The 13,703-nt window shown below is 42.1% G+C and overlaps 1 protein-coding gene across 2 annotated transcripts in view; it reads right to left on the bottom strand.

Moving 5' to 3' along the window:
• The window catches only part of rmdn2 (regulator of microtubule dynamics 2), a 30,443-nt gene extending 19,153 nt beyond the window's left edge, over positions 1 to 11,290 (bottom strand). The window contains exons 1-3 of one of the 2 annotated variants that reach the window (XM_071913290.2): positions 11,244 to 11,290; positions 9,755 to 10,227; positions 48 to 225 (exon numbers count right to left, since the gene is read on the bottom strand). In XM_071913290.2, coding sequence (XP_071769391.1) covers positions 48 to 225; positions 9,755 to 10,218 — 642 coding nt within the window. In that variant the 5' untranslated portion in view covers positions 10,219 to 10,227; positions 11,244 to 11,290. The remainder of the gene's footprint in view (positions 1 to 47; positions 226 to 9,754; positions 10,228 to 11,243) is intronic. The other variant, XM_071913291.2, reaches the window with a different exon arrangement.
• Positions 11,291 to 13,703: the final 2,413 nt, after the last annotated feature.

Here is a 13,703-nt window from a genome sequence, read left to right as displayed (position 1 = left end):
GATATAAACCTAATCCATGAAGGTGGTTCACACCCAATTCAACACACCTCCTCTCTCTTCTCCAGCAGGGTGTTGAGGCTTTCTCTCTTGTCGGTTTCAGTGCCGTGATGCAAAGTGTCAATCGTCTCAAGAAGGACAGTTAGCTGGTCCACAGGCTCTTCCTCCCCCCTCTGACCTGCATCATTTGGCTCTTCTTCCTCAGAGTCTGTCAGTGCGGTCATATACCTGAAAACACAAACAAGCACAGGGGGCTATTGGTTAGCAAAACAAAAAGTAAAGCTTCAGTTCGCTGTCAGCATATGGAATTTAAGTTTACAGATGCTGGAAAAAGATCAACAGAACAGTTGGGTGGCTCAGATCAACAAGTGTGATTGTCTCCATTCTGCCCTCAGCGAGATGTACAACTTGGCCTTGGTGAGCATCAATAAACAGATTCTCCTGGATTACAAGAACATGGCCGGTGTCCCAGTAACTCAATGCAAAACCATCTTCTACTTGTGAGGCGGAATAAAAACATCTTAGCTGAGGAATTTCTCTGATGATGACTAGGATCAATTAAAATCAAGTCTTAACGAGTATTTTTTTAAGGCCCTTTCTCTGCCAGATGTTGATGATAATGGATCAAAATTCACTGCATGTTTACACGCAAACGGCTACAGGTTTGTTTACACAAGTGGGTCACTTAATTGTTTATAAATACTGGCTGTTAAGAAACTCCTGACGTCTTAACATGGATACCTGAAGGCTTTTCCACTGAACACAGGGAGACTTGTTTGTCAGGGTGAGGCACGCAACACTTGCATTAGACGTTTTATGGTCCCCTTTCAACTACCGTAAGTAACACCAAACACCCTAAGCTAACACTTAAGAAGGAGCAGTAAAAAAAATAACTATATTAATGGCATAGGTAGAAATGAAAGACATAGAGAAGGGTGAAAATATGAAAAGCCTCTATTAAGTGTTGGCAGCAGCTGCATGTGCGTCATTGGCGGTTAAGGGAATATTTTGGTCTGCAAGCCATGGTTCTGGTGGGATGTGTCAGAGCGGGCAACAGACAGAAACACTATGGACCCAACAGGTGCCTTGTGCCGGAGGCTCCATCCAGACTCCACCCCTCAACACACACCTTCAGCACAGAGTGCTGTGATTACAGGAGTAATATGAGGGCATGTGAGCTGCAGAGATGTGCTCCAGTCGAGAAAAAAGAACTGCTAAGAAAAATGCAACACGGCTGACACAGGCTACAAAACAAATGACACTGCAACAGCATGGTGAGATGAAGGAGGAATTCATCTTTTACCAACCATCACCTCGTCTGGTACCACCAAACCGATTCTACAGCATTTGAAAATACAAAAATTGTTAACAAAGAAGATGAAGAGCACAGTAGAATAAGTTGTCTAGAAGCAAAGGTAGACATTTTAAGCATCAAAGCAAAACTGTAAATGTCATTGCTACAGGCCTATTCTTTCCCTTCATTTTTAAAGCCAACTAAAGTGAGTTTCATGGAGGCACACCCAGTAGTAGAAATGCTTTCTGTGGAGATTACAGCTGTCAATCTCTCCTCCCATGTGTGTGTGGCCGGCAGGCCTGGCCTGTTAGCTCAAAGACTCCCCCTGCTTGTTGTTTTAAAGTCAGTTTTCTTGGAAGGAAGATTCCACACAGAGGCAACTCAGTGATACAGAGTGAGCACTGTGTGGGCCATCAGACTGTACCTCATCCACATCCAGTGGCTTGGTAAGAAAGGGACAATCAATCTAATCCATAAAAGGATTTAGACTTGGATTATTTTTATTTTGCTGGTCATTTGTTTTCATACTACCCACTTTTTTGGATAGTACACCAAAGCCCTTTTTATGATCCCAGGTTCATAATCCCCTCTCTACGCAGTGACCCCAAAGTAAACCCTAAAACCTGCAGGCAGGGCTCAAACCATTTATTGGCCAATACAACCCAGCTTAAAAATCTGAATGGGTGTGCTTTTGTATGACTAATGGCCATTTATTTGTTGTGGTCTCCCTCTTTGTCTGTCTGCACCACATTCTGCAGAGCACCGCCTCACACAGGGAAGGCCTGGCCTTTGGCTAACTATGGCAAGACTGTCATGTTATTCGAGTTCCGTCATTCATTCATTTACTAATTCATTCATTTGTTTGTCCTTTCATTCATTCAGCAGTCCGTTTTCTCTTCTCTCTGTCTCTCTCTCTCCCTCCCTGCGGTTATTTACTCAATGGAGTTGGTGAGAGAGACAGCAGAGGACTGAGTGATCAGCGCATTCCTGTCACGCCATTCCACGGCTCATGAATCACTTGAGTTGAAAGAAAAAAAAAGCTAAGGATCTATTTGTATTACTGTGTATGTATGTCTGTGTGCATGTACCATCATCATCCTTCAAATGTTACTAACAGTACATAGCTCTGAAAGAACAAACAAGTCTAAGTCCAAGCCTAGCACTGCCATTTCAACACTGTGACTAAGACCATATATCACCAGGCCGTCAAATGTCTTACAGTACAAGGATAAGATGCAATGCCATTATTATCTGGAGGGAAATTCAGTCTGCAAGGCCAGTACAGAAAAACACATACATATTCTCATGCATAGTAATTTTATGCATGTATGTTATTATGTATGTGTTTAATCTGCTTGCTGCAAGACAAATTGCCCCTCGGGGATAATAAAGATTTCTCTACTCTACCGTACAACCATGGGCAACATATACAGTAATTCATTAACAGCATTCGGTGTCATCAGTCTGCTAAATCTTGTAATGCATATGGGAAGTCCAACACAGAAGATGACATGCAGCAGTGGGAGCACAAAAAACATTTATGAGTTTAACAACATAGAAAATATTGCTATTAGTCAGGTCAGTTAATGCTCAAGGAGAGGCCAGTGCAGAGAATATGGTGCACATCACACATGACAGTGGAGGTCTTGGATTATCTGCAGAGTATAACTCTAATTTGGGGTAGAAGAGAAAGGCTGAAGGCAGAGAACGTATGTTTTCTATTCTTTCGACTTGGTGGGGAGGAAAGGGGAAATAACCTAAACCTTCTGACAATATACTCATGGTGCAGATTTAAGTAATAGCTTGATACTGCTGGTCTTTCACAACTTTGAGCCACTAGTACATTAACTTTATATCTAACTCTGAGGACACACATCATAAATAAAACATTCCAATAACATTGCCATACTAACGCTAAGTGAAGATTAAGGACGAAACCCAGTCTGAGAATCGACTTTGATAATAAGTTGTACCTAGCAACCCTTAACATACTGTAGATATGTACCTAGCACCTGAGGTTGCGTCCAACCTTGTGACACTTTGTCAACAACATACGCTATACAATAGCTAACATTGGCAACAGGCTCTAACCATCTTTTTCAACAGGCTGTGTGCCCACTAGGGGAGGTCGGCCATTCAATAAACAGAACCTGGGGGGAATGAGAGAGTCTTTCAAGGGAGCTTAGCAATGGCAGTCTCCACGGTTACACTGTTCAAAACAAACCTGATGAAGAGTTACCATCCCAACATCACTGGGCCTCGGAGCATTCAGCCCAGCTTATTCAGTCTGTGTAACGCTGTGACAGAGCCAATGAAAGCCAGCTCGACAACAATGGCTGACTGGAGAGAGAGCAGAGATATTGATTCTCCAGATGCCCAAAGGGTGGACTGGGGCTGAGTCTCTAAAAGACACCTGCTAATTCTCATCTTTCCCACAGATCAGCTGCTGAACCACCCATGCAGTGACATCACTGAGTTTCTACCATCTTTAGCATCATGAAACCAACAGGTGCCAAGTATGCCCCCTGTTTGTTGTGATAAGTAATGGCATGCAGAAAAACAAAGCAAAGGATGACCAATAAGGTGACAGACATGTTGTGACATTGTGAGTAAATTACAATGACAATAAGTCATACTGCATGTTCGCACCTTCACACTAGTTTGTTTTTGTTGATACTGGGCAACAGTAACTGGCAGCTTTTTTCTTCACTAGAGAAGCAGGTTTGTGAAAGGATACTGTAACCGATTTGTCCTGTCGCTCTAAAATATCAGGGAGAGTGAGTTTGGAGACTGAGGTTTTGCCCCCAGATATCGCTTCTGCACAAAGATTTTATTTGTGTACAAAGGAAGCTTTGGCTTGTAATGAAATTTGCCAAAAGGCAATTAGGCAAGAAATACTTCTCAAATGAATACAATCACAAGGAGGAGGGAGGGAGGGAGGGAGGGAGGGAGGGGCGGGGGGACACCTGCACTTGTTAGAGAAATGTGAATGCACCTCAAGAAATGAAAGCAAAAAGAAAAGGGTGATGAAAGAAAACTGAGTGAAACTAAAGAAAGGTTCACCCCTTTAAGCAATGATGAAATGATGAGCGGGGAAAAACCTGTTTTTCTGCAGAATACGGGAAAGGACGGGAAGATGAAGAAATCCAACTGACAAAGCACACTCTGCTGTTCATATTATTCATGCGTAGAATTTTGTTTAACATTTTACACTCCGTTGCAAATGCAAAACATGAAACTAAACGGTTTGCTTGCTGTTGTGATGTCGAATAGTGCAGATGTGCAGATCTACAAGATGTCTGTGATGGTCAGCTGCAGAAGAGCCTGGAGCCTCATTCAGACAAATGACATTGTGCAATCATATAAAAAAAATATGACGTGTTTATACCTTGGATAATAACAGAAATTAGGTTTCACTTTTAATTTATCACAGAAAATGGGAGAAAATCACTGATACTGGTAGCAAGATCAACTTTTCATGAATCCCGAAATTTATGCGTGAAAGCCTTTTGCAATCACGGCCCTTGGAGCCTAGCAAGGTATGCCTGGGTAACTAAAAGGGAAATGAATGGGAGCTGTGGGTGGTCAGAGTGGTACATGACATATATAGGTCAGAGACCGGTCAGAGTGACTGGGGACACATCAGACAGCCGAGCCTGTTTAGAAGACAAGGTTTGTGTGCAGCAGATACATTCTATGCTTTCAAAAACTGAAGTAAAGTAAATATGTTGGTTTGGCCTAAATGCCTTTCCTGGAAGTAGGAACTTGAGACTGTTAATGTGAATGTCTTGGATACTCAACAACACCTACCATGACGTCATAGAACAGTTAGGCTAAAGCTTTTAATCACAAAGCAGACAATGAGTTCCTTTTTCTCTTTATAAACATTTCTGTGTGTGTTGATCAGGCATGCCCGTCACTAAACAAAACTGCTCTGCTTAAATCAACAACTATCCAATGTCATAAATGCAATTTTTTTGGAGAAGGTAAAAAGAAGTTATAATGTCCTTGAGCTACAGCGACGTGATGTGAATAAACTGCAGTGGGAACTGTTGGAGGAATTACAAGTTCCTACAAGACACTTTTAAATGAGGCTTCTGACAGCTTGGCACACAGTCAATGTGATTGATGGGTCTCCTTACTTGTAGAGAGGTAGCTCTGAGGAAGCCGTTATGACACATGGGGAGTGAATGGAGTAAACAATTGACACTTTCAACCTTTCGGTGGCGAGGTCGACATGTTCATTGTTCTGACTGACTCTGCCCTACTCCATAATTTTGACATTATGTCATACTGACTTTTTGTCATTTATGAGCACCACTTCAGAGAAGTAACATGCCGTCCTACACAGACTCAGGCTTGAGCAAGACTGTCTAATCAGCAAGTATGCCAACACTGGTCACAGTTGGAATATCTCTACAAACACACCAGACAAAGCTGGTTTAGAAAAGATGATGACTTAGATATTTTTATGAATCAACTGCAATTATCTGTACTAGAGCTATACAGTGCATTTTAACACAAGGGTTAGAAAAACATGCATGAAGCTTGCACAAGCAATCAGCTCCAGAGAGATAAGTGTCATGATAAAACTGTAAAAAAAAAAAAAAATAACTGTAAAAAAAAACATCCTGATAAATAGGCTTTCACCTATTCATGGTTTACATGATGCATGTGTCATGCTACAGCAGAGCTTGCTGTGGAAGTTGTTAAGAGGCCCTATCCATACTTACGTGATGCCCCCTGTTGGAACTTGTTTGACCCATTAATGGCTTTGCTTACATAAATTTATTGAATTATTGGATTGAAGATATTTTTTTCACTCTGATTTACTGTCTCAGCTGCTGATACTAGGACATTTAAAGATGAATTCTACATGTATTTTTATGGTGTAAAATATTGAATTAAATGTTTGCAAACCTGATTTTGCACAAAGCAAAATATTTACTAATCTTGCTAATCTTGACTGTATTCTTAAGGCTTTAGATTTCAACAAACGAGCAATGATAGAACTGAGCAACGAGTATTGCCCAACCCTTAGCATCTTGGTTCTTATGGGATATTGTGCGGAGATATTATGCTATGATTCCAAACAGTTCCAAGACAGCCCAAACAGACATGAAGAGCCCTTTAAATGGATGTGAGGATTAGGGGTGTAACTGGTTCCTCTGGGTGAACGCCAGGCATTCCCTAAGGGGCTGGAATTTCTTCACTGCACCATTCCCTCTAACCCCACACCCTCTGCTAATACAAATAACAGAGCGGCGGGAGAGGCTCTTTAATTACGGGAGGTGTGTGCGTGATGTGATTTCTTTTAAATCATAATAACCTGGGCTGTAATTAAGAGCATTTGATGGGGCCAACGACTGTCACTCAAAACCCGGGATCCACATCTGCTAGAGGGCAGTCTTTACACCTCTGTCTGCCTCTCTAACCAAAGGGGAGGGTGATGTTTACATAGGAAGAGGTAGGATGACCTGAAATGACCCTGTTCATCATCATATACAGTAGTTCAAGCCTAATGAAAGACCACTCACCTGGTACGGTATTCCCTTTCTTACTTCCAGTGCCAAACTCTTACAATAACTGAGATACTTAATGGGTGACACCAGCACTTTTCATACATCGGTCCTATGTCATTCTCGATTTGACAGGTCATTGCCTTAGACCATTTTTCAGCATCTCTCGACATTATTTTTAGTTTATCTGAAAATTCACCTTCAACACCTCGTGCAAAAAGGTACATCTTCTGAAAATGAGATGTAGTTACAGCCTCAGAAAAAAAGCCTTTTCTTCCTCTCTAGATACTAATGCACAAGTTGCAAAAAAAGTGACATCTTAGATGGATGTTTGTAATTTGTTTGTTTTGTTTTGTTACCAATACGTGTTATGTTGCTGAATGGAAGTATTTGGTTGCATCTGAGTCGTCTTAGCATAAAACTGTGGTATCTTGAAAACCCCGTAACAATAGACCTTGGATTGTAAACTGCTGAAGAAAAATACAGTACTGAACTCTACCTACGTGCAGAACGTGTTTCTTCGAAAACACAGACAGCAAAACACAACACTGATTAATTATCCCGAGTGCACTGGATGTTCAGTTGGCCTACTTTGCTTTGTTGTAGTTGTAAAAAATCGCTCCGAGGCAATTGACAAATCATTGCCAGGATAATAATCTGGAGCAACAATGGGGAGGAGCCATACAGCTCTGATCTGAGGCCCATTATACACCTCAAAACTGCCAGGATGCCAATGCAGGTAGTGCTCAGTGTTATAGTCCTACAGAGAAGAAGCATAGGTAAAATCAATCCATGTCAACTGTTAGTGTGATGGACTAAACGGCCACCCAGATCCTAGCATGGATCTCCTGCGGCCATGTGCTAAGATATTCAAACTCAACGTTATTTGATTTGTTCCAATTTGATACAATTTCTGAGATGCGTGTTGAGAACATATCTCATTCATGTCCAAGAAAAGCTTAAGTCCGCCTGACTGTTGAAAAATGTAAAGCCTTTTGGCTTAATGATCATCATTTAACTGTTGATATTTGTTTTTACAAGATGAGATATAAGTGGCAGTCCATTCAAAAGAAAGACATCTGTTGTTTATGTTATTCTAGGCTGGCGTGTGATCAAGGTATTTGGCTGTGGATGGAGGTGGATGACTGGGCATGTGGTGCTAGATTCCTGTTCCACTCTCTCCAACACCTGAGGCATAGGTACACAGCTCTAATTTAGCCACATAAAATAAGCAAGCAAGTTTAACTGGTAAAGTAGGATGGGCATAAGACTTTGGCTTCAGATACTGATCAAGTAAGATTGTTAAATGGTAAATTAACTTACAGTGTATGCCATTTTGCTACTTGTTCTATCACAGTATATCTCTATTGTGCATGTATTGGAGTTATTTCCATACAGATTGGACCATAATGGTGATTTTGCATGATTTAGCCCATTTATTACAATTCTGCATACTTTACATTACTACTGACCATTTTCCTAAGCATACCATACTTTTTTAGATGTCTGAATGCTTTTTTCCTACCTTCCAGGCAGCCATTCACTTCCTTTCATTTCAGTACAGTATGAAATTCAACTTGCAGAGACTTGAAACTTGCTTGAGATACGTAATCCATTACAGTGAACATCCCGCCCGGGTTTCGTCAGTTACTTTATCGTTCCATGGTAATTTAGTTTAGTGCCCACATTGATGTGAAAAGTCTACGCATCTTCTGGTGCGTTCACATGCTGGTGGGAAGCTCTGTTATAATAGTTAGTCTGGTTAACTACCAAGTATGAAGTTTGTTTTTTCAATTTATCGATAGTATGCGTCTGCACCATTCCTCTCTGTTGCACTTGCAAACCCACACAACAGAATGTACATCTGCACCAGAAAATAGCCCCTGAAGAAATGATTGCTATACAAACTAAATTCAAACATCCATGACTTCTAAACCTGGGCACGAATGTTAGCCGGAGCAGCAGAGAATTTTAAGGTAGGTTTATCAGCTGAACGTTTGAATTTAAAAAAAATAGCGATATCGAGAAAATATTGAAAGATCTAAAAAAGTATAGTGTGCTTTGAAAATGGTTGGTAGTAATTAATGTAAGGTATGCGTGCCGTGTAGTAAATGGGCTAAAGCATCAAAGAGAAACAGTCTGTGCCCTTTGAACTTCACAAGAGTTGGCAGAAAGCTGCACACACCTTCTCAACTGGGGACTCTGCCTTTTAGGGCAGTAAGGAGGAACTGGGAGAAATATTCAAAATGATCCCCTCTTCCTCACTGGGGGAGAGCAGAGCAAGACAAAATTATGCATCCTCATTATCAAAATGTGTAATTATTATCTATGAGATGGATGTAGCGAGTGAGGCATTTATTCAGAAGCCATGTGGCAAACACCAGAGGAGAATAGCTACAAACACTGCTGTTTGTATTAGCTACGGCTGGTTTCCACTAAACAGTTGGAGGCTAATGACATTGTATGGACAGTGGAGGCCTATGATTAGCTTACAGATAGATGACAACTGTAATGGAGATACTTTTAGCCCATGGTAGTCTGGCAAGCTAATAATTGTCATGGGAGCAACCATCCAAAATATTGACAGAGATCACTGGCAGTAGCTTTGCCTAGCTTGCCCTGTGACAGGAAAAATAGTATGATTCTTTCCTCATCTGCCAACACTTTGTAATGGCTTGGAAATCGGATAGTACTGAACTATGCCAGCTGTGCACTCAATCATATATTGTTGACAAGATAGCTAGGGAGAGTGGGGGGTTAGAGCCTGGCCTGTTTTAGTGTGAACAAATCAGAAATGTAGACTACCATTTAGACTTTTGGCTTAAAGCAACAACATGCCCGCAGCAATCAATGAATTGATTACCATACAATTATGGTAATCAATTCATTGGAGTGTTGAAAGTTTTTAAAGGGCTCCTCCAGTGAGGGATTTAAGAGTACTCACCCTCCCTCACTCTCTGCCTCCTCTGAGCTCTGCCCCTCGGCTCTGGCCCCAGCAGTGGTGCCTGCAGCCCTCTTCCTTCGCGTAGGCGTGGTCCTGTGGAGAGGGCTGGTTCGCCGCACTCCGACCGCTCCTTCCGCCCCACCGCGCCCCCTCAGCTCCTCCCTCACTTGGTCCGGCAGCGTCGGTAGAGCGTTCTTCAATGCCTTCATCTCGTCCTTCAGCTCAGACACACACTGGATCAGGGCTTCGAGGCGCTCCAGCACCTCAGCCTGGCCCCTGGGCAGGCCCGGGCCGTCGACCATCGTGACGCCGGCAGCCTGTTCATTACCAGTGTTGACGTAGAACCCCGGCCAGGAGCCTCTTCGTCTGGACTTGAGGCCCTGATACCAGACCACAGCCAAGCTGATTCCAGCCACTCCAGCCAGCGCTCCCAGAACCAGCACCTTGCTGTCTGCCTGGGCCATCCTACAGGCCTGCAAAGAAAGGACAGCAATAGCTATAACTAACAATTTATACAACAGCTGAAAAAGGAGCCTGCTATTTTGTAATCACACTTTTTGATCTACCTACTTACTTCAAGTTATTAAACTAAGAGCTCCAACAATATCACAAAAACATATAACACATCATTTAGATTTAATGATTGATGATTCTAGTGAAACTCTAGAATTCCCTGTCCTCATCCCCATAAGGGCATATCCAAGAAGGCAGTGAACTTAGGAAGGTAAAAAAGTGAACTTAGTATCAGTGATCATTATGTTGATCATTATGTCATATGTTTGCTCCATGTCCCCTCATAGAGTTGACTTAATAGCCATATCCTTTCACTCCACAATTTACTGAGCCCTGTCCTCAATCTTTTGAGTCAGCAGCCTCCATTGCTTTAAAGCCCAATAGAGAGCAAATGTTATGGTGAAGGTAACATGCCAATGAACTTTGGATGAAGACTTAAGTTAACATTTTGTTCGGAGTTGCAAGCTAGTAGGAACATTGCTCGAAGTGAATCTACAACTGACTGTCATTTATCTGCAGCATGGTTACTGTTTACACGGAACTAGCCTTAAGCCTGGCTGGCCAATGGCCAGTTAGCTAGCTAACTGGTTAGATAATTGGATAAACACACTAATCACTTAGCGAGTATGCTAGCCAGCAGTTTGACACAGGGAGCTCTATAAAGCCATTCACACACAGGGAAATCCAGTGACAGCCTGTTACAAGCATGCAGCATCTTCACTACCAAAGACCCAGTGTTAAATCACGACACATACACACAAATGACAGGTTGTCAAGCTACATGTGTGTTTGCCTCAGTTCAATGTCCTCTTGCTAGGTCGCTAAACCATTAAGCTAACGAGTAAACAAAGTTATTCCCCAAAGTTATACGGTTAAAATACATTCATTTTGTTTTCTTTCAGTGATACATAATCACGTCAATGAGTTACATAAACATGTTCTTGCTAAAATATGTAACATTAACAATGTTAGAGACCTTACTGCGGATAGGCAGGGAGGCACTTCTGTCGTTTGACAGCTCTCTGGTGTGACGGCCAAAACAGTCCGTCTGGGCTGAGGCGCCTACAGAAAGGTTCCGGGCCGCATCAGAGTCATTACAGCCCCACAACTCAATAGAAATTAGTACTTCCTCTGTAAATTCGCTGCAAATTAAACACGCCACAAACACAGGCGTAGCCTATTATGCATTCAGTCTGTGAGCAATCCTCATATCCTAACCTCCAACCCTGCAAACTGAATACAATAATGTAACATTCAGGTTGGAGATTTGAAAGCCTCTCATTATGTTGTTGTTGTTATGTTGTTGTTGAGGGTCTTCCCCAGTTTATATAATTTATAGCTATTTTGGCAGCATAAATGACCATTTCTATCCTTCCTCAAAGTTCTCTCTAATTCTATTGTACAGTTGTACTGCATGCCAAAAATCTTGCTTTTTTTGTCTGCCACAGGGGGGAATCAGGGGACAATTCCCCATCCCCCACCCATACCTCCTACCCCGACCCCATCCAAACGAGATTATTGTGCCCCTAAAATAACAGTAGTCCAGTAATATGTAAACATGTTTCTTTACAGAATGTCAACATTACTGTCCAAGACAGTGTAGTCATAAGTTCCGCCTGTGGCAGACATGGTTCCGCCTGTGTCTGCATTGGTTGTATTGTCTGTTTTGAGTGACTTAGAATTGGAAGAGGCCCGAGTGCGGTGACCACTAGCCAACTTCTCCCACCTAACCTCTCGGTCTACAGAGACAGCTGCGACAACCACCAACCAGAGATTTTTTGCACAGCAACAGGTCATAGTTTTATCAGCCACTTTGACTCTTTCTGGACTAAACGGAACAAATTTAGGATGAATGGTTTGCATTTAAACAGGAAAGGGACTATGATTTTTAACCTTATCCACTTCACAGCTTTTATCATGACAGCAAGACACTCAGAACTCTCTTCCTTTTTTCACCATCCCAGTTATCTATAACAACAGGTCACATGGTTGTTCCGCTTCTTCATGTACTGTCATTCATGAAAATCTCATAGACATCCTACTACAGCCCAGGTATCCCAACCATAACAACTCTTACAATGGCCTTATTGAATGTGAGGTCACTTTCCAACAAATCCAGTTTTGTTAATAATGCCATTTCTGATAATCACATTGATTTTATGTTCTTAACTGAAACATGGTGTAAACCATCTGAATTTTATTTTTTAAACAAAGCCTCCCCACAAGGTTATACTTATACTGAGAATCCCAGGTCGAATGGATGGGAAGGAAGACTGTCACACTGGGAAATTTTAATTCTTCTGACTCTCACAATCAAGGATAAAACCCAGCTTCTTATTCCACGTAGTAACAATCAAGCTATGCATTGCAGCAGGCGTATCAACACCGCCGTGTCGGACTCCCTATCCAAAGAGCTTCCCATTACTCTGGCGCCTCTCATCCTTTCCACTGGCTCCCTAGATTAATTCACACAGGAATTCAATTCTGTATTGACTAGAGCTTTGGATACATTCGCTCCTGTATCCACTCACATTCGCCCTCCCAATATGTCATCCCCTTGGTTCAACGATGCCTGTCATGCATGTAAAAGACAGTGCCGAAAACTAGAATGCCAGTGGCGGGCTGAAAAATCTGAGGTCTTTCGCCTTGCATGGCATGAAAGTCTGCTAGCTTATAAGCGCACAGTCACAGTAGCTAAAACAGAATACCATTCTAAGCTGATTAATTCTAACAAAGATAATGCAAGGTTCCTGTTTGACACAGCTCACACAGAAACATCCCCCTTTTCACTGCCCTCTGTTTAGTGCAGACAATTTCCTGCACTTCTTTGAGTCTAAGATCAATGCAATTAGAAACAGAATTACTAGCTCTCCTTAGCCCACTTCACTGGACTCATGCCCCTCCACTGCCACTGAACATAGTTGCACTCTGTCACAATTTGAGCCAATCTCACTTAGTAACTTTACAGCACTAGTACTGGCCGCAAAATCTACTACCTGTCAGCTTGGTCCACTCCCAACGAAGGTTTTCAAAGAACTGTTGCCGTTTCTAGATATTCCTGCACTCAATATCATTAATCAATCACTCTCCACTGGCACAGTTCCCATTGCCTTCAAAACTGCAATAGTCAGACCACTGCTTAAAAAGCCGAACCTTGATCCTGAAGTCCTTACAAACTACAGACCTCTCTCTAACCTCCCTTTTCTAGCTAAAATACTTGAAAAGGTTGTTTCACTTCAACTTTCACTGCATACCCGGATTTAGATCCCTACATTGCACTGAAACTGCTTTGACAAGGGTGGTTAATGATCTGTTGATGACTGCTGACTGACAGGTCCTCAGTACACCTGCTTCTTGATTTAATCTTGGCCTTTGACACAGTGGACCACAACATTCTGTTAGATCGCTTAAAAAAATTATATTGGCATCCAAGGGT

The sequence above is a fragment of the Centroberyx gerrardi genome, chromosome 15, assembly GCF_048128805.1.
Source record: "Centroberyx gerrardi isolate f3 chromosome 15, fCenGer3.hap1.cur.20231027, whole genome shotgun sequence".
Classification (NCBI taxonomy): domain Eukaryota; kingdom Metazoa; phylum Chordata; class Actinopteri; order Beryciformes; family Berycidae; genus Centroberyx; species Centroberyx gerrardi.
The sequence above is the reverse complement of the archived record's forward strand: the minus strand, read 5'-3'. Positions and strand labels throughout refer to the sequence as shown.